Source organism: Lagenorhynchus albirostris, chromosome 11 (genome assembly GCF_949774975.1).
Source record: "Lagenorhynchus albirostris chromosome 11, mLagAlb1.1, whole genome shotgun sequence".
NCBI classification, from domain to species: domain Eukaryota; kingdom Metazoa; phylum Chordata; class Mammalia; order Artiodactyla; family Delphinidae; genus Lagenorhynchus; species Lagenorhynchus albirostris.
The window spans coordinates 6,292,724-6,315,700 of NC_083105.1; the positions used below are offsets into that span (position 1 = coordinate 6,292,724).

General features: G+C 60.3%; 1 protein-coding gene across 2 annotated transcripts in view; it reads left to right on the top strand.

Annotated features, from left to right (window-relative positions):
* The window catches only part of SCUBE1 (signal peptide, CUB domain and EGF like domain containing 1), a 126,108-nt gene that overhangs the window by 47,565 nt on the left and 55,566 nt on the right, over positions 1-22,977 (top strand). For both annotated transcript variants that reach the window (XM_060164693.1, XM_060164694.1), the window contains exon 5: positions 22,159-22,284. In XM_060164693.1, the coding sequence (XP_060020676.1) occupies positions 22,159-22,284 (126 nt within the window). The remainder of the gene's footprint in view (positions 1-22,158; positions 22,285-22,977) is intronic.

The following is a 22,977-nucleotide window of genomic DNA, read 5'->3' on the forward strand; positions in this document are numbered from 1 at the left end:
AGGAGCCGGCTGCTCTCTGTAGGCCGGGTGGGATGGCAGGCCAGCTCGGGGCAGTGCAGAGGGTCAGAGGAGGAAGACTCCAGCCAACTGGAGTGCCTGGGGAGCCTGGGGACAGCCCCAGGCTGGGACAGAGCCTGGCCTCCAGCTGAGCCCAGCAAATGAAGGCCCTTGGTGTCAGGGCAGTGGTGGTCAGTTTGGGCCCAAAGCAGCAGGGCTGTGAAATGGGACAGCTGGCCAGAAGCCAGGACCCACATGGCTTCCAGGCAGAGGAAGCAGCATTCTGGAAGGCGTGGAGGCGCATCCTGGCTAAGATAATGGCAAGGCCCAGAATCTCCAGGCGGGCTGTGTGCTGCAGCAGAGCGGCTGTGCCCTCCTGCGGCCTGCTGTGCTGTACCTTCAAGAGAGTAGCTGCGGAAGGAGGACCAGGCAGCCCCACGGTTCCAGCCTCAGCCCCTTGCCGTTCGCTGACCCTAGACAAGGAGGAGGTGCTGGAGGGGCCCTGTAGGGCCTCATCTCTGGTCTGTGGCACGGTTCACACTGAGAGGCAGGGAATAAAAAGGGCGGGCGCTGGGCTCCGGGTCCGACAGGGTGTGAATCCAGCTCCGCCACTCCCTAGCTGGGAGCCCTTCCTCAGGCGGCGCTGCAGCTCCGAACCTCAACTTCCTCATCTGCAAAACGGGGCTGTGGTGTTGACCCGGCAGGGTGTTTGGAGGCTAGGACCAGATCCTGGGAGTAAAGTGCTGGCGTGCGCTAAAGCTAACAGAGGCTGTGAGGTGAGACTTGGGGGCCCTGGGCATGGTCTTTATTTGAAAACAGTTCCTGAGATAGAAAAGCAAAAAACATTTAAGAAGTACAAATCCCAGGGTAATTAAGCAGAACTACCCTACTGGACTCCTTAGAATTCTTAGTGTTTGTTTAGGCGGTTTCCTCAAAGACAAGACAGCCCGATAATCCCCATCCCTGCCGGGTCCCCAGAAGGACGGAAAGGCCGAGCTCCGAGGTCCCTGGGCGCCTGCTCCGGGCGCGTTGGCCAGACGTCCACGGCACTGTAGAAGACCTCCCAGCTGTGGGGCTGTGGGGTCGAGCTGCCCAAAGCGAGGACCCTGGCTCCACACTGAGTTTTATAAAAAGCAGATTTATGAGGAAGAGTGTGAGTGTTGGGGGTGGGACAGGAGTCCTGCTCTCATCGGGGAGAGGGGTTTACCGGGCGGCGGCTGCTCTGAGCGAGCTGTAACGTCCCCGACGCCGGGACGGCCGGAGCCCCTGTCAGCCGGGCTGTGTGTGCCCTGTTCCCTTGAAGAGCAGCTTTCCCGCGAGCAGGGCTCCAGGTGAAGCTGTGCCCCCCGTTGAAAAGAGGGTGAGCGGGAAGGGGGAAAGAGCGTGATGCAAGACAGTGGCCGGTTTGGAACCAGGTCCTGGTTTGGCCTGTGAGCATGGGTTGTTCTAAGGACGTTACAAAGCAAACCTCAGCATCGGCCGGCAGTGGGGGGCACGATGATGGGGGGACAGCGACAGTGGCTGCTGTGAGGTCACACGCTTACTCTGAGCTGGGCCCTCACAGCAGCCTGGCGAGGCCGGGGTGTTATGACCCTGCAACAGATGAGGACCCTGCCCAGTCAAGTTAGGGGACCTGCCCGAGGTCATACCTTAGGGACACGGCAGTCAGGATTCCAGCCCAGGTCGCTAGCTGTGACATGATGAGGCTGGTAAGGAAAGAAACCAGGGGGAGGAACAGACAGAAATAGGCAGACGCTGAAGGCCTCTTTGAGGAAGCCACGTGTGAGCTGAAATGGAACGAGGAGGGAGAGCAACTGTGAGGCCAGGTGGGGTGTGTGTAAAGGCCCCGAGGTGGGAATGGACCAGACTCCCGGGAAACGCAGAATGAAGGGCGGGATGGTGGGCACAGTGATCCCAGGATGAGGGGAGCTTGGCAGGGGCCAGACCATGAGGCTGGTGGAATGTGGGCGGGAGTTTGGATTTCATGCGGGGAGCAGCCATGGGAAGCTGGGTAAGCAGAGGCGGGGAAATGATGCTGGAGGGGAAGGGCGGGGGACGTCTAGGGAAACCAGATGCTTCAGGGGCTGGGCCTCAAACTAATCGTGCAGTGGAGCCTGGAGTCTACGTGCCTCACCCCACCCAAAGGCCTGGGTGGCCAGATCTGGATTCATAGGTGAAGCCAGGAATCTAGATGTAACCAGAATACAGATTTGGGGGACTAACCCCAATCTACGTTAACTGACATATTGGTTAAAGAAGAGTCCCTTTTCTCATTAGGACTTTTGTGTCAGTCTCCTAATTTTTAAATCTGGGCAATGAATCAATCTGAAAAACAGGAGACAACTTCTTGGATACCCGCTGAAGGACGAGCGGCAGCATTTCCAGGGCTCCCGAAGGCTCTGTGGAAGGTCCCAAGAGGACAGGACAAGTGCGCAGGACGTTGGCCAGCCGCTCGGTCGTGCCTGTGGGTGGGGACGGGCCTGGGTGCCTGGCCACGCGGCTCCCTCCTGAGCCTCTGTTGGTTGTCAGGACAGTTGCTCATCGTGATTGCGTGCTACCTTCAGTGACGATTGTTAGAGCTCAGAAGAGCATGTTCACGGTGCTGAGACCCAGCTTGGTTTGTACCTAAGTGGCCTCTGTTCCCCAGATCAGATTCCTCATGTCACCTGACTCTTCCTAATGCCTGTCAGCCCCTTGGAGCCTCCCCTGAGCTGGGTTTGATTAGAGGGGACCAGACACGTGAGCAGGGTCTGCTCCAGGCTCCCGGCCGAGAAACAAGGCCACGGGGCTCAGACCTTCTGAGCGGCCCCACCTCCCAGGCGATGACACAAACCCTGGCCGGAGGCGTGTGGATCTGGCCAGGCTGGGGTTGCGGGTTTTAGGTTCTCAGCCGTTCTCACCTCCACTGGTCACATGGCCTCTGCAGTTACTCCTGCCTCTCTGGGTCTCCTTGTCTATAAATTGGGACCAGCAATCCCTCCCAGGCAAGTGAGGGCTCCGTTAGGGGAAATGCTTTGAAGGGGTCAAGTGCAGTGCCCGCCCTAGGAGTGGCAACTCACATAGACAGCTTCTTTAGGCCTTTAGAACTCATGCTTGATTTGGGGACACAGGCTGTTCCTCTCTCCCAGCTCTGGGTGGGAGGGGACCCACAGCTGTTGAGAGCTGTGGCCTGTCTCTGCTCAGCACTTCTTTGAGCTGGTTCTGGCCCCATCACAGCGCACACTCACTTCCCACTCAGCCTCTGGTCCAGCAAGCCGTTAAGTCCCTCTTCCACCCCACAGCCTGGGGGAAGCCGGGCCAGGCCACTCCCAGCCTCTGCCTCTCCATTGTAGTCAAGCTCCCAGGGGGCCTCCCGGGTCCCAGAGTAGACGGGCCACCAAGCAGCTAGCACGTTCGAGCTCCCTCCCTCTCCCGTGCCTCCTCTTTTTTTAAAAAGACTTATGTCGTATCTGTGCTCCAAGAAGGTGTTGACTCCTGGATGAACTTTTTCCCTTTCCTTCCAGTGACGAATCCTTTCTTTCAGTCTGAGCAAACTTGATTTAGGGAGACGAAGGAGCTCCAAAAGCTCTGACGAGCTGCGCGATGGCAGGTCACTCTTCCATTCATTCATGTGCCAGGTGCTGGCTGGTCCCCAGGATCCCTGTGTGGGCAAAAGCAGGCATGATCCCTGTGAAGCTTTGCATCCAGAAAGGGGATGAAATGCTAAATAAGGATCCTAGGAGTTACCTTATGATAGTGAGCTGAGAAAACCACTCTGGAGGGAGGGACCTAGGGGCTCCAGTGTGGTCGTCTGAACAGCAGAGACAGTAATGAGAATGGTCTCCTGGCCGGCCTGGTGGAGGATTGCTCTCTCCCTGGCACTGATCCTGGGCCCCCACTGTTGCTGATGGTAGTGGGTTTGAGACACGTGTGCCCTCTCCCCGACGCAGGAAGCTGTCCTGCACGGCCGGGCTCTGAAGCCTCACCAGGTGCCTGCAGTGGTCCAGTCTGTGGTGGTGGTGGAAGGCCCCAGAGTGAGAGGAAGTGTCACATCGTCCCCACAGCTGTAGGCAGCAGGACAGGCTGGCAGGGGCGCTTAAGGGGCTGTACCTGTCAAAGTTCATCCCCGAGGGCCCTTTGGCACAGAGGGGACCTGTCGTCTCTGTGTTATGCCATGACTAGGAGCACAGGTTCCAGGGCCCCACAGCCCAGGCTGGAATCCCAGCTCCAGCACCTGTCATCTGTGTGACCTTGAGCAAGTCACTTAACCTCTCTGTGCCTGGTCTGTACAATGGGGATAGTCAAAGTCCCTACTTCATGGAGTTAAAAAGATACTGAAAAGAAAGTCTCAATAAAGGTGGGCTCTTATTATCGTTATTTGTCACAGATGAGGAAACAGGCCCCGAGACGGCAGGGCCTCACCCCCTCTGGGCCAGTTTCCCGAGCCAGCAGCAGAGTCGGGGCCTGGGTGCACACTGAGCAAGGCTCTGCTGCGTGCTGGCTGCTGGCTGAAGCCTGAGCGTCAGCCGAGGGTGAAGAGGCGATCAGGAGTCAGGCCTCCTCCTCAAGGAGCTCCCTTCCGAGGGGTGAGCCGGTGGCCCTCGCACCTGGCTTTGTCTGTGCTCAGGGCAGGACATGCCCATCAAGACAGCCGTGCATCCAGCACTAGCTCGCTCGCTGCTTGACCCGCCCAGGGCTGCAGAGGTCAGACCAGCCCCTGCCCCCCAGGAGCGTCCAGCCCCGTCCTCCCTGTGGAGGTCTGAGCAGCGCGCCAGGCCCCTGCTAGGCACGGGCAGTCGGGAACCCAGACATAAAGAGGACATCGGGCCTCTGTCTGCCCCTGCTGCTCCCCGGGCCACCCTGTCTACTGACCGGTGCCCCACTCAGCCCTGGTGAGAGCGCCCAGTCGCTGCACAGCCTGTCCTGAGCCGGCCCAGGAATCACCGTCAGGCTCTGCCTCGTCTGTGCTCAGAGGACTGCCTGTCTCCCAGCCCCCACTGTTGCTGGCCACCGAAGGCAGTTTTCTACCTGCCGCCTGCGTCCCTGCAGCCTGGGAGCTCCCTGTGGGCGGGGACCGTGTTCCCCACCCCTCTGTGTCCTGTGCTGACATGGGGCCCATGGCAAAGGCCTGAGGGAGGAAGGAGAGTGATGCTCAGTTCTGGGCGGCTCCCTGGGCCCGGACGCTCCACACCCTCGGGTTGTGCAGGTAGGCTCCTGGTCAGCACGTGCTAGTGGACGCTGTGGTCTGCCCAGGCTCTGGACCAAGTGGTAGGGGCCCAGAGGCTCTGAGAGGCCATTGCACAGTTGACTGCACGCCGGAGCCCTGCCGTGCTGCCTCCTTTCCCACGTTGGAGGCACTGGAACTGGCCACGGGGCAGCTGAGCATCCGTGTCCCTGAAGGCTGAGGCCCGTGCAGAGCGGATGCCAGGCTGGCATTCTCTCAGCAGGGGCGTCACGGGTTTACCCGAGTGCGTTTCATGTTCTGTTTAATATCCTTCTGAGCCTGTTTAAATGCACCTATAAACATGGGTAGGAAACGGCACTGCCCGCCCACCACCGGCATTCCTGGTGACACTCAGGGCCGCGTTTTCACAAAGCTTAAGGTTTGGCATCAAGGGTAATCGTGGCTCCAGCCAAAATCAGAGGTGGGAGCCAGGAATAGGGGGTCTTGGCTTCTTCTGCATTCGGCGATGATGGTGAGGTGAGAGCCGCACGTCCTGGGGGCTTACTGCGTGCCAGTCACTGTGACGGGCACTCGTCACGCACTCGCGTGTTGCATCCTTACAGACTAAGGAACCGGGACGTGGAGAGGATAGGAAACTTGCCCAAGGATGCAGCCAGGGGCACGGCAGGACCCCGTGCTCTGGCGGGCTGGCCCCTGAGCCTGGGCAGCCTGTGTGGAGGGTTCCGATGAGGCTTGCGGCCGGCCCAGGCAGGGTGAGGCCTGCGAGAAGCAGAGATGTTTCTCAGGCGTGAGCATCCCAGGTACCAAGGGTGCCTCTTCAAGCACCAGGAGTTCAAAAACATTTCGTAGCGGAGACCTCCTGAGATGGCCCACCCAATCCCTTCTCTCTTCAGAGGAACAGCCTAAGTTGGCCCAGCCCCTTTTCCCTACAATTCACAATTTTTGTTACAAACTCAGTGACTGAGACAGCCACTCCTCGGAAGGCCAGAGAATGCCCGTTAATGTCTGTCGCCGTGCTGAGTGGCTTCTGGGCTGGAGGTAGCTCTTCTGATACTGCCGTTCCGCACCCCTGTCTGTAGGGGGTCTTGATGTGAAGCCAGCAGCCCTGGGTCCACACACAGAGGCGGAGACTGTGTGAGCCTGAGGGCTCCTGGCTTCTCGGGAAGGGCCTTGGGCTCTGCCGCAGCTGCTCACAGGAGCCGTTTTCACCTGTTTCCGAGTTTGCAGGTATACTCTGGGCGCTCTCTGAGAGTTCATCCTTTTGTGTATGAGACGCCTGCGTGAAGTATTTTTAGGATCTGTTCATTTTGTCTGTAAGTTTGTACTCAACTGTAGCTAGACACCAAACAATAGGGTTGGAAGTTTGAAACTTTTTATTTTGAAGTAATTGTAGAGTCATAAGGAAATGCAAAAATAGTAAGGCAAGATCCCACATACCCTTCCCTCAGTTCCCCCCAACGGTCACACCTTACATCACTAGAGAACAGTATCGAGTCCAGGAAGCTGGCGTTAGAACGGTGTGCGAGTCTGCTTCTCGGCCACTTTATTGCACGTGGCTCTGTGTAACCGCCTCAGCGGCCAGGAATTAGCATTTTAATAATAATTGAGTAGCTGATACTCGTCCAGGCACGTTGTGAGCACTTTGCCTGTCTTAACCAGGGGGCTACATAAGTTAACGTTCAAACCAGTACACTTTCGAGAGTGAAAGGAGGCGCTATTCATTGTGACAGGGCAGCAGGTATACACTGGGACTGTCCCACGCAGACCAAGGCATATTGTCACGCTAAAATTACCTCATTCAGAACCCCTGGAGCCCTACGGGGTAGGTACTATTACTTCCCACGTGCAGATGGCAAATAACAAGGCAGGTCATGCGCCCGGGGTCACGTGGATCCTAGGAGTAGTACCGGGACTGGCACCTAGGCAGTGTGGGTTCAAACCATGGCCACCTTCTGTGGCTGCCTCCCAGTGTTTAAAGAGACTACAACTATCCCGTGGTTCACCCCTTCTTTGGTCAGGCATGGAAACTGGGTTCTAAGGAGAAGAGGGGCTTCCTCACCCAGTGTGCCGGTCAACCTGGATTGGGGCTGTGGTGCTCACGTCTGCGCCCAGGGCGTGGCGTGGCGTGGCGTGGCATCACGTACTGGGTGGTCAGTTCGGGCCCTGGGCCACAGTGCTGAGGGGCTCGGCCAGCAGCCCGTTAAGGTCACGGGGAACTTAGCTCTGCCTGAGGGCTGGGAGCCTGGGGGAGGTGGAGAGGGATCGAAGAAGCCCCTGAGGGTGGGTGGCCTCAGAAGGAGCTGAAGAGTGGAGAGCGGGCGGCACGGCCGGGGGCTTTTGGGGGATTGCGCGGCAGTGATGGGAAGGAGAGGGCGAGAAGCTGGAGGGGCCCCCTGGGTCCAGACCTGGGTTGAGGGTAATGGAAGCAGCTGACATTGGAAAGCAGCTTGGAGCAGGGCTCTGAAGATGGAGAGGCAGAGACCCTCGACAGACGTGCAGTCACAGCCCGCGCTGGGCCTGAGTTCTGGGATGGCGTCTGAGCAGGGAGGGCCCTCAGACACTGGTCACCCTCCAGCACTGTCTGGCTGAGGAGGTGATTCTGCGGTAGAGCCTGGTGGGCTGGGTACCAGCGCTGGTCCTGACCTCAGGTCGTTTCTATAAGCCGCGCAGCCTCAATGGAGAGGAAGGGGGACTCGGATATGAGCCCCTTCCCTGTACCTGATACTTTTCTCACGGGGTCACGTGTAGATTCCGGGTCCTGCCGCTCCCGCCCCCGGCGCCCTTCCTGTCTTTCCACCCTGTGGTCGTCCAGCTGGGCCCTTCGTGCAGGCCGGCCTGGCCTCTCGCCTCTGGCCGGGGGTTCTCTGCCGTCTAAGGTTCCAACTTTATTCTGGAAGAGTCAGTGCGCCTGCAGCCTTCCTTGCCCATCGGAGAGAGTGGGTCCTAGAGCCTGAAACCAGACCTGGCTGCCAGAAGTGAGAGGGGCGGGAGACCGTGTGTGGCAGGGGTTTGAACTTTGCTGTGACAGTGACGGGGCCCCTGTCAGCCCCAGGGGTGGGCGTATGATCACATTTGGGGAAGATCGCTACCCACTGTGGGCTGGAAAGGGAGATGAAGCGATTTTCTGGGAGGTGGCCCGGGTGGCCGTCAGGGTCAGGACCTCACCGGGGGCAGTGTGGGTGGACGGGACGGTGTCTGAGCAGAAGGCGAGCGGCAGGGCAGGCAGGCCCTTCCGCAGAGAGGCGCGGCCCCCGCATCACGTAGGTGCGGAGTACTTCAGTGGCGGTTTGAAGGAGGGTCCAGTGGCTCTGGTCCGCGTGGGGCCTTGTTCTTGCTGGAGTCCGGAGCCCTGGAGGGGAGCCTGGGGCCCACAGCGGGACCGGCCAGTCTCTGCTTCTCATGAGGCTGAAGCCCGGGTCCCGCTCAGCCTCTGGCTCGGCGTCCTAACCGCAGGTGCCCAGGGCAACTCATGCACAGGGCGGGCGCCCACACTCTCTCCTCGCCCACTCGGCCTGGGGCCCGAGCAGGTGGCCGGGATGGTGGGTGTGAGCTCAGGAACCGGGCTTGGTTGGGGAGGCAGGGGCTCGGGAGTTTTCTGAGCTCCCCGCAGGGGCCATGGGGACAGCCGTGCTCTGCGTTCTGTGCTGCACTTCACCGCCCCGGGGCCAGGCCGGGAAGGGGGCTGGGCTCCCCTGTGGCACTTGCAGGAGAGCCCTCCTTCCAGCCGCACTCAGACCCTGAAGTGGAGCCCAGGCCCCGCAGCCTCAGCCGCCCCGGGTCAGCCGCCGCCGGGAGCCTCGCCCTGAGCCCGCCGCCCAAAGCCCACACCGCCGCAGGACCGGCCGGGGACCCCTCGGCAGAGGTCCCTGGGCAGTTTTCGGGCACGGGTCCCTGGGGATGGGTCAGGGCAGAGGGCCGGTGGTTCTCAGGGGAGATGGCCGCCCTTGCCGCCCCGTCCCGGCGCTCATCCCGGGCCCTCCCCTCAGGCTCCTCCAGGCTGGTCCTTGACCCTCCTCTGGACTTTGCCTCCTGTCGGGCCGCTCCCGCCTCTCCTCCTGTCCCAGCCAGCAGGGGTCCTCGCCCGGCCGGGCCCCACCCTCCGCAGCTCACGGTGCTCTTGCACCCTGACCGCTGTGATGCTCGCAGCTACCCCGGGAAGAACTTCGGGTGAGCACTGGCACCCCAGCGCGGGAGGGAACCCCAGCTGGGCCACAGCACAAGGCGGCCCTCAGGATGGCAGGCCAGCTTTCTGACGCCCAAGGTAGTTTTTCTTCTCCTGTTCCACCCCCATCTCCGGACTCAAATGCCCGTGGACAGAGGCTCGCGGTCCCTCCCGAGCCACCCCAGCCGAACGCCAGCTTAGGGTCCTATCAGCGTGCCTGGCTGGCCGGCTCCCATTGCTTCCCGGGGCGCGACTCCCACGTGATGGGGTGTGGGCCAGGCCTTGACCTAAGAGGCCCCAGCGTGCTCCCTGTAGGACCACGGACATCCCCTGCCCTGTGCCAGGGCTTTCTGTCGTCAGCTGTGGGTTCTAGGTTCCCCGTGGGTGTGTGTGGCTGGGAATTTTCTGTTTTAAAAGAGGGGAAACGGTGGCCCTGCCGGAGGATACCCCAGCCCAGCCTCAGGGCTGCCCCTCTGGCTGCTCGTCGGGGCAGAGCGTGGGGCAGGTTCTTCCCCCCGCCCCGGCCTACAGACCAGGTGGGCGGGAGGATAAACAGCTCTCGCACTTAGTGGGCAGATTTATGGTGCTGCCGGAGGAGGCCTGTCCCGGCCCTTTGCAGCCCAGGACGGCCCTCGAGGCGGGGACGGTAAATCCAGCCCGTTACTTTTTTTTTTTTTTTTTTTTTTTGTGGTATGCGGGCTTCCCACTGCCGCGGCCCCTCCCGCTGCAGAGCACAGGCTCCGGACGCGCAGGCCCAGCGGCCACGGCCCACGGGCCCAGCCGCTCCGCGGCACGAACCCGCGTCCCCTGCATCGGCAGGCGGACTCCCAACCGCTGCGCCACCAGGGAAGCCCCATCCCATAAACAACTCGTTTGGCTGGTGTGCCCAGCTTCACGCCCTGGCCTCCTGGCCGGGCCTCCGGCCAGCCCCTGCCAGGCAGCCCTGCAGAGACCCCAGTACTTAGTGGCGTTGGCGGTGGGCTTTCCTCCACGCTGCAGGACCTTGGCCTCCTCGTGTGGACGGCGCAGGGGTAGCTGGCCCTGGCCCTGGCTCCCTTCTCGGCTGCACGTCCTGGGGCCTCCGTTTCTCATCTGTGAAATGGGACAAACATTAGTGTTCATTATAGCAATTTTTATGAGGACCAAAATGAGAGAATAGGTGTATACTCTGTCCCCTGGCGGAGTGCCTGGACCTGAAATTGGTAAAACTGTCGCCTGACACTGGGCATCACTGTGTGCCAAGCACTGTGCCCAGACTGTGACGGGAGTGACCAGATGTGCTGTGTAGCTGTGTTACCCCATTCTGCCGGTGAGAAAGCCAAGAGATTTGTCCACAGTGAGTAAGTAGCACAGGCAAGATTTGAACCCACATCTTACCAACTCCTGAGACCAACGATATTGAATGAACAAATGGATAGAGGGGTGGGAGCAGGACTTGCCCACTGCCCGGAGCCCCTTGCAGCCCCGGGGCCCTGCCTCTCCACCCTCCTCCCGGGGCCAGGCTTCACCCTTCCGCTCAGTTAACTGTTTCCCCGGCCCCCCTGTCCCCTCCGCCTTCTGACAGCAGTGGGAGCCACTGTTCCGCGTGACCCTCTGGGCATGTCATTCCCCACCGAGGATCTTCTTGTGCCTCCTTTCCCTGCTGTGCGTGTCATGAAGCTGCCACGACGAACCCTTGTCTCTCCCGCACCAGGAGCTCGGCCTTCACCGCCTTCCAAGGCCTTCCAGAGCGCGGCCCCTCGCCCATCCCCCACCTGCCTTCTGTTCTCCCCGTGACCGGGGAGCCCTTTACCAGTCATGGGCCTTGCTGTGTGCTATTTCCTCTGCCTCAAGTGCCATTCCCCATCCCCCTCACTTCCTGGAGAACTCTTCGTCATCCTTCAAAGCCTACCTCGCTTCACCTCCTCTTGTGAAGCCGTCTCTGACTTCGAGGCAGGTGTGGCAGCCTCTCTGCACGAGCTGATTCCTCTGCTGGAGCACTGATCCTCCCTACTGCCCCAGACTCGACCCCTTGTCCCCCAGGCCCACACGGCGGCTGACCCAGTGCGTGCCCAAGTATCTGTTTACCGAGTGAAGCGACCGTTCGGCAGTCTGTTCAAGTTAGAATAAATGGTGGGAATCGGCGTAAGTTGCCAAAGGTGGTTGTTCATGCCCTTGATACGATCCCTGGGGAAAGGGAAAGGTGCTCAACATTTATTGAGTTCCTACTGTGTACCAAGTCCTTGGTGCCCTTTAATCCTCAAGGGACCCTGGGAAGTAACAGCTGCCAGCCTGTTGTGCAGGGCAGGGAACGGAGATGCAGGCAGGGACAGCGGGCACAGCTGGTGTGGGACGAGCCAGCCCAGAGCCCAGGTGTTGGCGACTCCGAAGCCCAGCGCGTGGCGGGCAGTGGAGGTGAGGCACCGGCTGAGGCGCCTGGGAGCTGCTCGCGTCCTTAGGGAGTCTCCTGCCGCCACACCCCCAGCGTTCTTGTAGCTTCTCTTCCAGGGCCCCCCAGAGCTGCTGGGGCTCACTCGCTCAGCCGCCACGTTGGCCTTTCCTGCACCTGGGCTACGTTCGTCTGGTCACCTGTCAGGAGAGAGAAACAGACCTGCTCCCGGGTCACAGCCAGGCCATGGCCTGGGGCCTGTGTGAGCTGACTGACCCCCCCATGGCTGCCTTTAGGGTCCCTGTGGAGGGAGGGATAAGGTTGCCAGATAAAATACAGGACACCCATTTAAATTTGGATTTCACGTAAATAATGAATGCTTTTTTTGGTGTCAATATGACCCATGCAATACTTGGGATATGCTTCTACTCAGGAAATACTTGTTTATCTGAGATCTGGACTTAACCAGGCATCCTGTGTTTTTATTTGCTGTGTCTGGCAACCCTGGGGAAGGAAGGGGGCACCCCTAGCCTCAGGAGCCCAAGCAGAGTGAAAACCCAGGAGGCAAGTCTCACAGGCCTGTGGTCCCAGCCACCTGGGCCTCAGAGAGGCTTGGATGTGCTCGTGGTGACGCCTAGCGATCAGCCAGGGAACTTCAGGGGACGGTTAGCCCTGGGAGGGGTGGAGGGGGCAGGGGTCCAGGGTGAGGGGCGGCTCAGAGGGGACAGGCGCTGCAGAGCTGGCCACACGGGGCCGGGGTAGGGGGTGGGCAGGGACCCTGAGCTGGGGCCATCACCTCTTTAGGGCCCTTTAATGACCTCCCTTCTCCACTTGACAGAGGAGGAAACCGAGCGAGTTCCAGGCCACATACCTTAGAAAGGGCTGGAATAGGCACGGGAAGTGGATGTGGTAAAAAGCAGGCCCGCCCCGCCTCAGCGATGCCGACCTTCTGTGGCTGCTGCAGCTCTGCAGGCGTGTGTCCGCGTGTGTCTGCGCGCACTGCGGCGTGGCCCTCACAGCCGCCGGCAGGCTCCCCCCCGTCCCGCAGACGAGGCTTTCCCGGGGCTCCCAGGGCCAGGACTGGGCAAGGCACCAGAGGTGAGGGGCTGGGGTCCGTCCCTGCCCCCCGGGAAGGCCAGCCCTGCCCCTCTGCTCTCATCTGGCACTCCAGGAGCCAGCCACAGTCTCAGCTGGCCATCCGTCCATCTGTCCACCTGTCCATGTACACAGAATCTGCCCACTCAGTGAGCAGCTGCGGCAGAGGACTTGGTCTTAGCTGAAAATGCCCCTGTGACGTGTGTGCATCCTGGCTGGCTCTGCTGGCGGCCTCAGCACACGGCCTGCACGCAGGCGGTGCTCAGCAAAGGCGTAGAATGAGGGAGGGAGGGAAAGGGTGAGCCCAAAGGCTGGTCGACAGCCCTGAACCAGCAGTGCCTCGTGAGCCACCTCCTGATGTGATGGAAGGAACACTGAACTTGGACTTCCCTGGCTGTCCAGTGGCTAAGACTGCACTCCCAATGCAGGGGGCCCAGGTTCGATCCCTGGTCAGGGAACTAGATCCCACATGCTGCACCTAAGAGTTTGCCTGCCGCAACTAAAGATCCCACGTCCCGCAACTAAGACCCAGTGCAGCCAAACAAATTAAAATAAAATAAATTTTAAAAAAAGGAAAACTGAACTTGAGTGTCAAGGCATGGGGAGTCAGGGGAGCCACTGGGGGAGTCAGGGGAGTCAGGAGGTTCCACGTGGACGCTGTGCTAACTGCTGCATGGCTCAGGGCAAGTCCTGTCCGGTGGGCTGCAGCCTCCTCAGTGGGAAAGGAGAGGCTTCATCTGGGTGCTCCAGAAAACCAGTCCATTCTGGCTGTTTGCTTGTTTGTAAACTCAAAGCAGGATGGCTTGGTTTCAGAGACTGGCCTCTGTCTGTAAGTGAGCAGGCGCTTCGGGGCCAGCCACGCTGTGGGTGTCGGTCGCACACCTACAACGGGCTCAACTGTGGTCCAGCCACTGGGAGAGCAGAGCAGGATGAGAGGCACAGACAAGAAGCGGGCTGGTCCTGCAGAAGGAAGGGCCTGGTGCCTGGGAGACCCTACCTAAATATTTGTGGAAGGAAAGCACGTAGGCAGGTGAGCAGATAAACATGGAGGGCGTCGGGGGTCAAATCACACAAGGGCTGGACTGCCGAGGCTGCACCAGCTGGGCAGCAGGTGCTGCAGGGGGAGGCAGGGTGCACACTGACAAGGGCCAGTCCCCCCGGGGCCCTGGCAGGGGGCATCCAGCCTGAAGGCAGGGGTGGAGGTGGTGGGACGGCCCAAGGGTCTGTGTGCGGGGAGTGGGCAGTGGGGAGCAGCGAGGAAAGGATCGGGCTGATGAAAACAACGAGGCGCTGGAGGAAGAGCAGAGCAGCGTCCCCTCTAGGGCCAGCGAGGCAGCCAAGTGAGCACAGGGCTGCTGGGGTGTGAAGTGAGCGCTTGGCCAGGGGTCGCGTCCCTGCGCCACCGCACAAGGTGGGGGAGCCCTCTCTGAGCCTCACATCGTCACCTGTCTGGTGAGCCTGCTGGCGGTACCTGGCACTCAGCATCGTGGAGATAGTCCATTAGGGAAGCTTGCAAAGCGCCTGGCATGGGGTCTGGCATTGAGGCGCTCTGGGCGAGTGGAAGCCCACAGACTTACTCCTGTTTCCCAGGTGGGGCCACCCCTAGGGATGCAGCCTGGGGTGGGCTGGGCTCGTGGTCAGCTGCGGGTCTAGTCTGGGGCAGCCGGCTGCTGGCGCCCCGGCCGGGCCTGGAATTGGCCGGGAGGATGTAATTTCAGGGGCACAGGGTGGGAGACAGAGCCCTGCATTCTGCTAAGCCCAGGCCCCGTAATGAGAGGCTCTCCCAGCACCATCCAGGCACAGATGCTGTTGGAGTGTAATTAGGGGATCGAGGTGGAGCCGGACCGGCGGGCGGGCGGGCAGGCGGCACAGGCTTGGGGCCAGCACTGCACTGCAGGCAGCAGCCGGGCCTGGGCCTGCAGACAGACACGTCCTGTTGCCGGGGTACTGGCCGCTGTTCTGATGCAGAGTCCAAAGCCCAGAGTGGCTGAGCCCAGGCCCCTCGCCAGTGTAGCCAGGTTTAGCGAACATCTCTCAGGCCTGAAATGAGCACTGTGCGGTGGCCGGGGGGTGGGGGGAGGGCAAAGGGATGACTCAGACTTGGGCCCTGCCTCTCAAGGACCCCCCCCTGAGTCTGGTGGGGGGAGCCCAGCAAACCCAGAAGTTACAGTGCGTGTGGTGGGTGTTATGAGAGAGGGGAGTCCAGAGGGCTGTGGAAGCCCAGGCCCCTAATCTATCCGAGGGACTTGAGGGGAGGGTGGAATCAAGGAGGGCTTCCTAGGGGAGGTGACACCCAAGCAGAACCTCAAATTGCTGGCCGACAGCCAAGTGTCCCTGTTCCCTATAGCTGTGGCAGGCAGAGCATGGGGAGGACCTAGAGTGCTATACTGAGAACTCTCAGCCTAACCCTGGGCCCCGGCTGGGGTGGGAGCATTGACGGGTTTTTAGCAACGGGAAGATACAGTCAGGCTTATGCTCTATAAAGTTCCTTCTGTAGCTGGAGAAGGGCAGGTCTTCAAGTCAGACAGAGCGGGGTTCAAGTTTCAGCTCTACCACATCCTACCCAAGTGACCAAGGGCAAATTGCTCAGTCTCTCTGAATGGTTCTGTAAAATGATGACAGAAGTACTTACCTCGCAGAGCGAGATGGTGAGGGCCCGTGTTCTCACGTCTGCCTCTGTGCCGCGTGAAAAATCAGGCATCCTGGAGAAGGTGGCATTTGATATGGGCTTGGGGAGACAGAATGTGGAAAAGTGGACGTAGCCAGGGAGGGCGGGGCTGGGTCGTTTCCGTGCTTCACACCCTGGGGAAAAGTAAGGAAGAGAAGGGGACAGCTCGGGTTTCCCTGCCCCTCCCCTGGCCGTGAATGCTCCATTGCCTCCTAGAAGGCCACGGGGAACGCAGGTTTTGAAGTGAAACACGGTATGCCTGTCTCGTCCGTGTCCCTTGGGCAAGTTACCAAGCCTTTCTTGGGTCCTGCTCTCCTCACTTGCACGGTGGGGATAATAGCATCTACTTTGAAAAATGGTCCTGAGACTTAAAGGTGGTTATTCACGTAGAGTGCTTAGGTCACAGAAGGCGCTCCACAGCGGTAGCTGCGGTGGGTCGCCATCCGTCTGCAGCGAGTTTCAGTTTCCTGTTTTGCAGCCCAGAGCTGCCCCCATTCTGTCTTGCTTCAGGGCTGCCCCTAGATCCAGCCCCCTCACCTCAGTTATTAACCTGTCGGTGCTTCAGTGTTCCCATCCGTTAAGTGGGCCAGTACGGGACAGAAGCGCCCTGCTGAGGTGGTGGGGAGAATTCGTGAGATAACATATGTAAAGCGCGTGGCTCAGCCTGGCACACAGGCGGCTCTGGGCGGACGGGCACAGCTGTTGTCCTCGTCACCTCTCCCACGGTCCCATCCTTGCTGCCGCCCCTGCCTTTCCCCCCGCGGCAGGACCTTGCTAGCGTTCCCTTCAGCGCCCCCATTCGAAGCATGTGGGAGCCCACATTTGTTTCTCCCTGCCTGGCTCGGCCAGCTTGCCGAGTCTGGGCTGGGGAAGGCAGCAGCCTCTTCCTGGCATCCCCCACCCCCAAGGCTCCAGCCTCTTCCTGGGCTCCGTAATTTTCTACTGATGAGGTGGAAGGGGAGGAAAATCCCTTCCTCCCGAGTTGGGGGAGGACGTAACAAGGTGATTGTTCTCTTCTCCCCGCTCTGCCGTTCCCGGCTTGCCTTCCCTTCCTGCGTGTTTAAGGGACAGGGATGCGGAAAATGATGTTATTGATGAAGTCGCCATAGCAACGACCCCTGAGAGGCACACATTCCAGCTTTGTTATTCTGGGCCGGGGGCTACGAGAAAGGCTGCCCCTAAGTACAAACAGATTGGCCCCCAGCCCCACTGCCCTGCTTTAGATGCATCCGTGAACTTTGCTCTACAGAAGGCGCGATGTACGCACTGGTTTGGGGCAGGCAGAGTCCGCCGTCGTCTACCTCTGTGCACACTCCTGTAGAGCCTCAAAAAATGCTAGGAGGCCTTTGGGAAAATAGGCCCTGGTGGGAAAGGGCTGCGGGGGCCTGTCACCGGGCCTAGAGAGTGCAAGAACCTGGGGAGGGGCCCGTCAGAAGGAAGCTCGGGGCGCTTGGGAGAGGAAGGTGCAGCCCGGAGTTCTTGTGCACGGTGTGGCCCTGGCACGTCTTTCCCCAACCCTGATCCAGCCTCTCATGGGCTTGTTTGCAAAACGGGCACGGTCATACCCACTTTCCAGGCTTACGGTGAGGGTTACATTAAATGAAAGTACAGTCAGAGCCCGAGTCCCTACATCACGGCTTCTGGAAAACTGAGAGAAAGGGGCTCTGACGTGTGTCCCAGATCCAGCCTTTGTCCCTGTCCCCACACACGCTGCTGCCCCTCCAGGCTGCTCCGTCCCTTTCAGGGTGATAACAGCAGCCTCCCACCTGCTTCTGGCCGGCACTCTTGCCCCAGCAGGTTGCCTCCATACAGCATCCAGAGATCTTTCTAACACAAAGTGCATCGCTGCCCAGTTCACAACCTGTCAGTGGCTCCCCCTGCCCAGGATGAAGTCCCTCAGGTCCTTACCTGCACCCTTAGCCAGCCTCACTGGCCCAGAGGAGGGGCCTGCACCTTGAGTGAGTGCCTGGGAGGCAGGTCCGACAACTATTCACTTTTCACAGGTGAAAACTAAGGCTCAGAGAGGTGCAGGGATTGCCCAAGGTCATGCAGCGAGCGTCAGAGTCTGAATGTGGACCTGGCGACGTGTCAGCAAAGCTTCTGTGTCCTCATTGCTCCCCGCCCCACCCTGGGCACCGAGGAGACACTCGGTCCGAGTTTGCAGAACGTAATTGGATTTGGATGGATTGGATCAAATTAGATTCGACCTGGCGGGCAGCCTGGCCTGACTGGCACCAGGCCCCTGAAGACCAGGATTTCTGGGAACAACTCTGAAATTATATCTCACTTCCCCTCGAGGAGGGGAGATGAACAGGGCTTTCTGCTGGACTCAGCACTGCATGGTATCACGATGGGGAGTGAGGCCGAGGGAGTGGCTGCGCCTGGCCCCGAGGCAGCTGTCTTGTGGTCCAGTTCCCAAGGGTAGACACGGTACAAAGCAGGGGCCCACAGGAGGACAGAGGGAGACAGGGCCCTTCGGGCCCGCAGGCTCGCAGAAGCCTGCTCTGTGCCCAGTTCTGGGCTCCGCCCTTGTTCTGGAGAAGCCTGTGGAGACAGTGCGCCAGCCAGAGCTGGCGGGAGCGGGCCGGGCTGCCTCAGAGGGGCTGGGATGGGGCTGCAGCAGGGTGGGGGACCTGCAGTCCCTTCCAGTGTGGAGCCCAGGGCCATTCTCCTGGAGCAGAAGTGCTTGGCGACACACACCTTGCATGCCCCCGCCCCGGGGTTCACCTTTCACATCCAAACTTCCACTTGGCCCCCTGGCCCTCAGCAGTAGCCCTCCCAGTACTGCCCCGTTAGCTCGCAGTGCTCAGGACCGCCTTCCTGGGCGGACAAGAAGGGAGAGCCGTCCGCTCTACCCCTGAGGCTCTGAGGCACAGAGGAAGCCACGCCAGGCTCCACGTGTTCCCTGCCCCGCCCTACGCCTCCACGGTGCCTCTGCCACCGTGGCTTCATCTGTAAGGTGAGGGGCTGAAGTGGGCCACCCTGGGGTCTCTAAGCCTGTAACCCAGAGCCTCCCAGAGGGCCTGGGGCAGAGCTCCCCAGGATACTGTGTTAAGTGAGGGGGAGGGGGCTGTCCACGAGTGCCTGCAGGACTTCTCAGAGCCTTTAACGTGCGTTGTGAATTCCCTACCTCAGGCGACCTGGGATGCTGTGTTTCACAGAACACACAGCAGAGAATGCCACAGTAGTGCTTTCCAAATTCTCTGTGCCTCTCGCCTTGTCCCCTAAATAATAGGCAATGGGTTTAATCTGCTCTGAGGTAAGAAAGGCTTCATTTCTCTCTCCTCTCCCTCCCTCCCTCTTTCTCTCTTCTCCCTCCCTTCTCTCTCTTTCTCGCCCCCATTCTTCTTTGCTTTCTTTCAGTTACTGTTTGCTGACCCCTAACTCGGGGCAGGCCCCGTGCTGGGTACTTGGGATACAGAAAAGAATAAAGGTCAGGTCTCCCCTCAAATTACCCACGGTTGGCAGGAGAGCGCAACTTAGCAGCTACACGCATTTTACACAAGGCAGGATGAAGCAGCAGCAGTGTAGAAAAGCTCTAGGAACAGCCCTCCTTCCTTAGGAACCCGCTCTGTGCCACACACGTTGCACGGTCTTCTCATTTGAGCCTCACGGCAACCCTCGGAGGTACACGGTCTGACAACCCATTTGTCAGCTGAGAAAAGGGAAGAAGGTATCTGACCAGAGGCTCGGGTACGAGCAGGGGAGCCCTGGCCCCGGCCCCTCCTGCACGAGGCTCAGCCTTCCTCGGAGCGTTTTGATGGTGTGAGCACGTGGCCAGGCTGGCCTGCCGGCCTGGGGGCTGGACTCTCCCTCTGGCGCCTTTGCATCCGCTCCCCAGTAAGATCTCCTGAGCATCTGCCGTGTGCAGCCAGGGTTCTGGGCGCGGGACACAGCAGGGACAAGACACGGCCTCTCGGAGCTCGCTGGCTGGTGGGCAGGGCGGCCGCAGGTAGACAGGCACGGGAGAAGCGCAGAGCCGGCCCTTAGCGTTGCGCCAGCTGGAAGGAAGAGACAAAGCCAGGACCCGCGGTGTGCGGGACAGAGCTTGAGCCGCGCCCAGAGAGTGAAGGAAGGCATCGGTTAGCCGCCAAGGGGAGCCACTCAGCTCGGTGCTGCCCTGAGGCGTGGGTCTCACAGGCCAGCCCTTTAGCGCTCCCCTTGCTTAGGACGCCGCCAGAGTGACCTTGCTCGTAAGAGCCCGTCACCTTTCACGGAGCAGCTGCAGAGGGCGTGGGCCAGGCCTGCCCGAGGCCGCTCGGTGGTGGCTGCAGAGGGAGAGCGGGGACTCAGAGGACAAGCAGGTGAGAGGTCGGGACCCCAGCTGCCGTAAAGCACGGCCGCTCGAGGAACGCCACGCTGTGTGGAAAGGCTAGAGAGGTGACACCAGCAGGAGAGACGAGGCTTCGTGATGGTTCTGCAGGTGAGCTGAGGCTCCGCCCTCGTGCTCAGCGGCAGCCGGGTAAAGGTCAGAGAGGAGCGAGGGGTTCTGCGCTTCGTTGAGGGGCTGCCCGGAGAGCTTCACAGTCTGAATTTGCCTTGAATTTTCACAGGCTCTTAATTCTGAGGACAACAAATAGTAACAGGTACCATTTGTTAGCCCAGCTCTGTGCCGGGTTCCTAGTTCTGTTCACCCCCCCAGCAAATGCATGCTGCCTGTCCGTCATCTGAGTCCCACAAGGGTCGCTCAGTGACCCCCAGACCAGGAGAGCCACGGCTGGGAGCCCAGCGGCCTGGGTTCCAGGCCTGCCGTATGGTCTGGGACAGCCACCCCTGCCTCGAGGCCCCGTTTTCCCCATTTGGAAGATGGATGGCAAGGAGCCGTCCAGCCCTGACCATCTGTGGTCCTGCCAGCCATGAAGCCGAGCTTCTCGTGGCCCACGGAAGCCAATGCCGCCCCAGAGTGGAGGGGAAGGTCACGCAGTTCCCTCATCCATGGCTGGGCAAGGGGCTGAGTCACCCGCACAGAGGAAGCCGTACCCCCGGCCCCTAGCTAGGCCGTTGTGGTCTTCTTTGGGGTGGTTGCTAGGGTCATTTTAAATATGATGGCAATGCTCTCACGACCACCACGTCAGGAGCGTCCAGAAGCGCTCGAGCTGAGCAGGGTGTTTGTGTTTTCAAACATCTGTCAGTTCTCAGTTGCCCCCTGCCCATGCTTCAAGTGGCCGAGGTCAAGATTGAGCTAGTTAGTCCTCACCTCGAACAGGAGGCCAGTGAGTCACCTGGGGGAGGAGGTCTCAGGGCCGTGTGGGCGGACAGCAGCCCTTCCTTTCATCTGCACTTAGCCTCTTGATGGACTTGTGACCTCTAACCTCTCACTTGACCCCTGACCTCATAAATTCTGGAAACTCCTCACAAATCACCAGGAAGATAAACATCAACCGGGGTCAACTGAAGGGGGTTCCGAGCCGCTGCAGGCAGACAGGGAGGGGGATCAAGTCTTCTGGGGTGGAGGGGATTTCCCCAAAACTGTGGGCGACTCAGGAGAGGGGCCAAACGGCCCACCCCAGGGAACCCTTCTTCTCCCTGATCACACCAAGGCCCTCAGAGTGCGTTTTGGCGAGATGCTTGGCAGGCGCTGACTGGGTGGTGTGTAGAGGCCAGGCCTCCGGAGGTGGATGGACCATAGTTCCTGCCCTCGAAGCCCGTGGGCAGCCCAGCTCTGCACTCAGCGAGGCCTCTGGGAGGGGAGAAGACAGGGAACCTGGCTGGCCTTGGGAGGGACAGGGCTTCCGCGTCGGCCAGAGGACGAGCTGCAAGGGCCTGCCGGGCAGGGCCAACGTGGACAGGCTCCAGATAAAAAAGCCGCTGCAGCTAGAGCATGGGGTGCCGGGGCAGAGCATGGGGTGCCGGGGCAGAGCATGGGGTGCCGGGGCAGGCAGTGGCGTGGCCCAGCCTGAGCCACTGCCACAGCCTCCCATTTCTGAAGTTTCCCAGCCAGCAGGGGAGTCCATTGCGAACCGTCCTTTTAAGTTGAGGCCTCGGAGGAAAAGGTGCCTGAGGTTTGCACACATATTTGCTTTAAAGAGGAACATCTGCCGACCAGCAGGAATCTCAGGCTGCCATTAGGAGCACAGTGACGTGTGTGGCCTGGACCCGGAATAAGCACGGAGGGCGGAGGGACGCCTGCTCGGGGCTCCGGGCCTGCAGGGCTCTGCACTGAGGCTGGGGGTTCCGTGGGTCCGGGCAGCACTGCAGCTGGAGGCCGGCCGGGGCGTGTCGGCACCCTGACCCGTCAGCACTCCTCTGTGTGCCCAGCCTGAAATGCAAGTCTCCACCTGCCCCACGGGGGCTTGTGGCATCCCCGTACAAACTGAAAAGTGCTGCGCACCGCCATCGTTTTAAACGCCACCCACGTCTGCTTTCGTGGGGAAACCATCTAAACCCCTGACCTGGGAAGCATCCTGCAGCCCATGCCCTGTAATCTGACCCAGGCCAGGAGCGTTTCCTCCGTGGGTCCTGCAAGCTCACTTACGGCCTCCGAGCAAGGCCTGGCTCTAGACCTGGGCACCGTGTCCTCAGTTTCCCCCTAGGGGATCGCCATCTGGATGACTAGGTGCACCCCCCGTGTGCATGCCATGCACGTGCCAACGGCAGCCCAAGAACACTACGTTTGTTTGTGACATTTCGCCGGTTATCTCTTCTAAGCCTGAAATTTTCTCTCTCCCTGGTCCCCAACCCCTCTCTTGTCTGTCTCTTCCCAGAGGGTATGAACTGCATGAACAAAGACCATGGCTGTGCCCACATCTGCCGGGAGACGCCCAAAGGTGGCGTGGCTTGTGACTGCAGGCCCGGCTTTGACCTTGCCCACAACCAGAAGGACTGCACACGTAGGTAGATGGAGTCAAAGGGCTCAGACATTCCCACGCGTCTCCTGCCGTTGCTTTGTGGGGGGTCTGCCCAGTCTGCTGGACGTTGCCTGAGAAGGGCACTCAGTCCCCTGGGGGGAGAGAAGGGCAGGGCCCCCCCCCCGAAGGGGCCTGGGAGGCATGAGGGACAAGGGCTGTAAGCCCCAGGCTCGGGGTTTCCCTGGCATAGTACCACTGACACAGCCCCAGACCTGGGCTGGATCTTATGCGGGGCCCTGCGTGACAACCCTGCCAGTGCTCATCGTAACCTCCTCCTTCCCCCCCGCCCCCGACCCGAGAGACCCATGGGCCTTTTCTCGAGCTCTCCAGCAGGAACGGAGGGACTGTGGGTTCGCAGTGGGCCAGGGCAGCCCTTGGTAACAGAATGGTATAAAGAAGGCAAGGAGGGGACTTCCCTGGTGGCGCAGTGGTTGAGAATCCACCTGCCAATGCAGGGCACATGGGTTCGAGCCCTGGTCAGGGAAGATCCCACATGCCACGGAGCAGCTAAGCCTGCACACCACAACTACTGAGCCTGTGCTCTAGAGCCCGTGCTCTGCAACAGGAGAGGCCACTGCAATGAGAAGCCCACGCACCGCAACGAGGAGTAGACCCCGCTCACCGCAACTAGAAAAAGCCCGCGCTCAGCAACGAAAACCCAATGCAGCCAAAAAA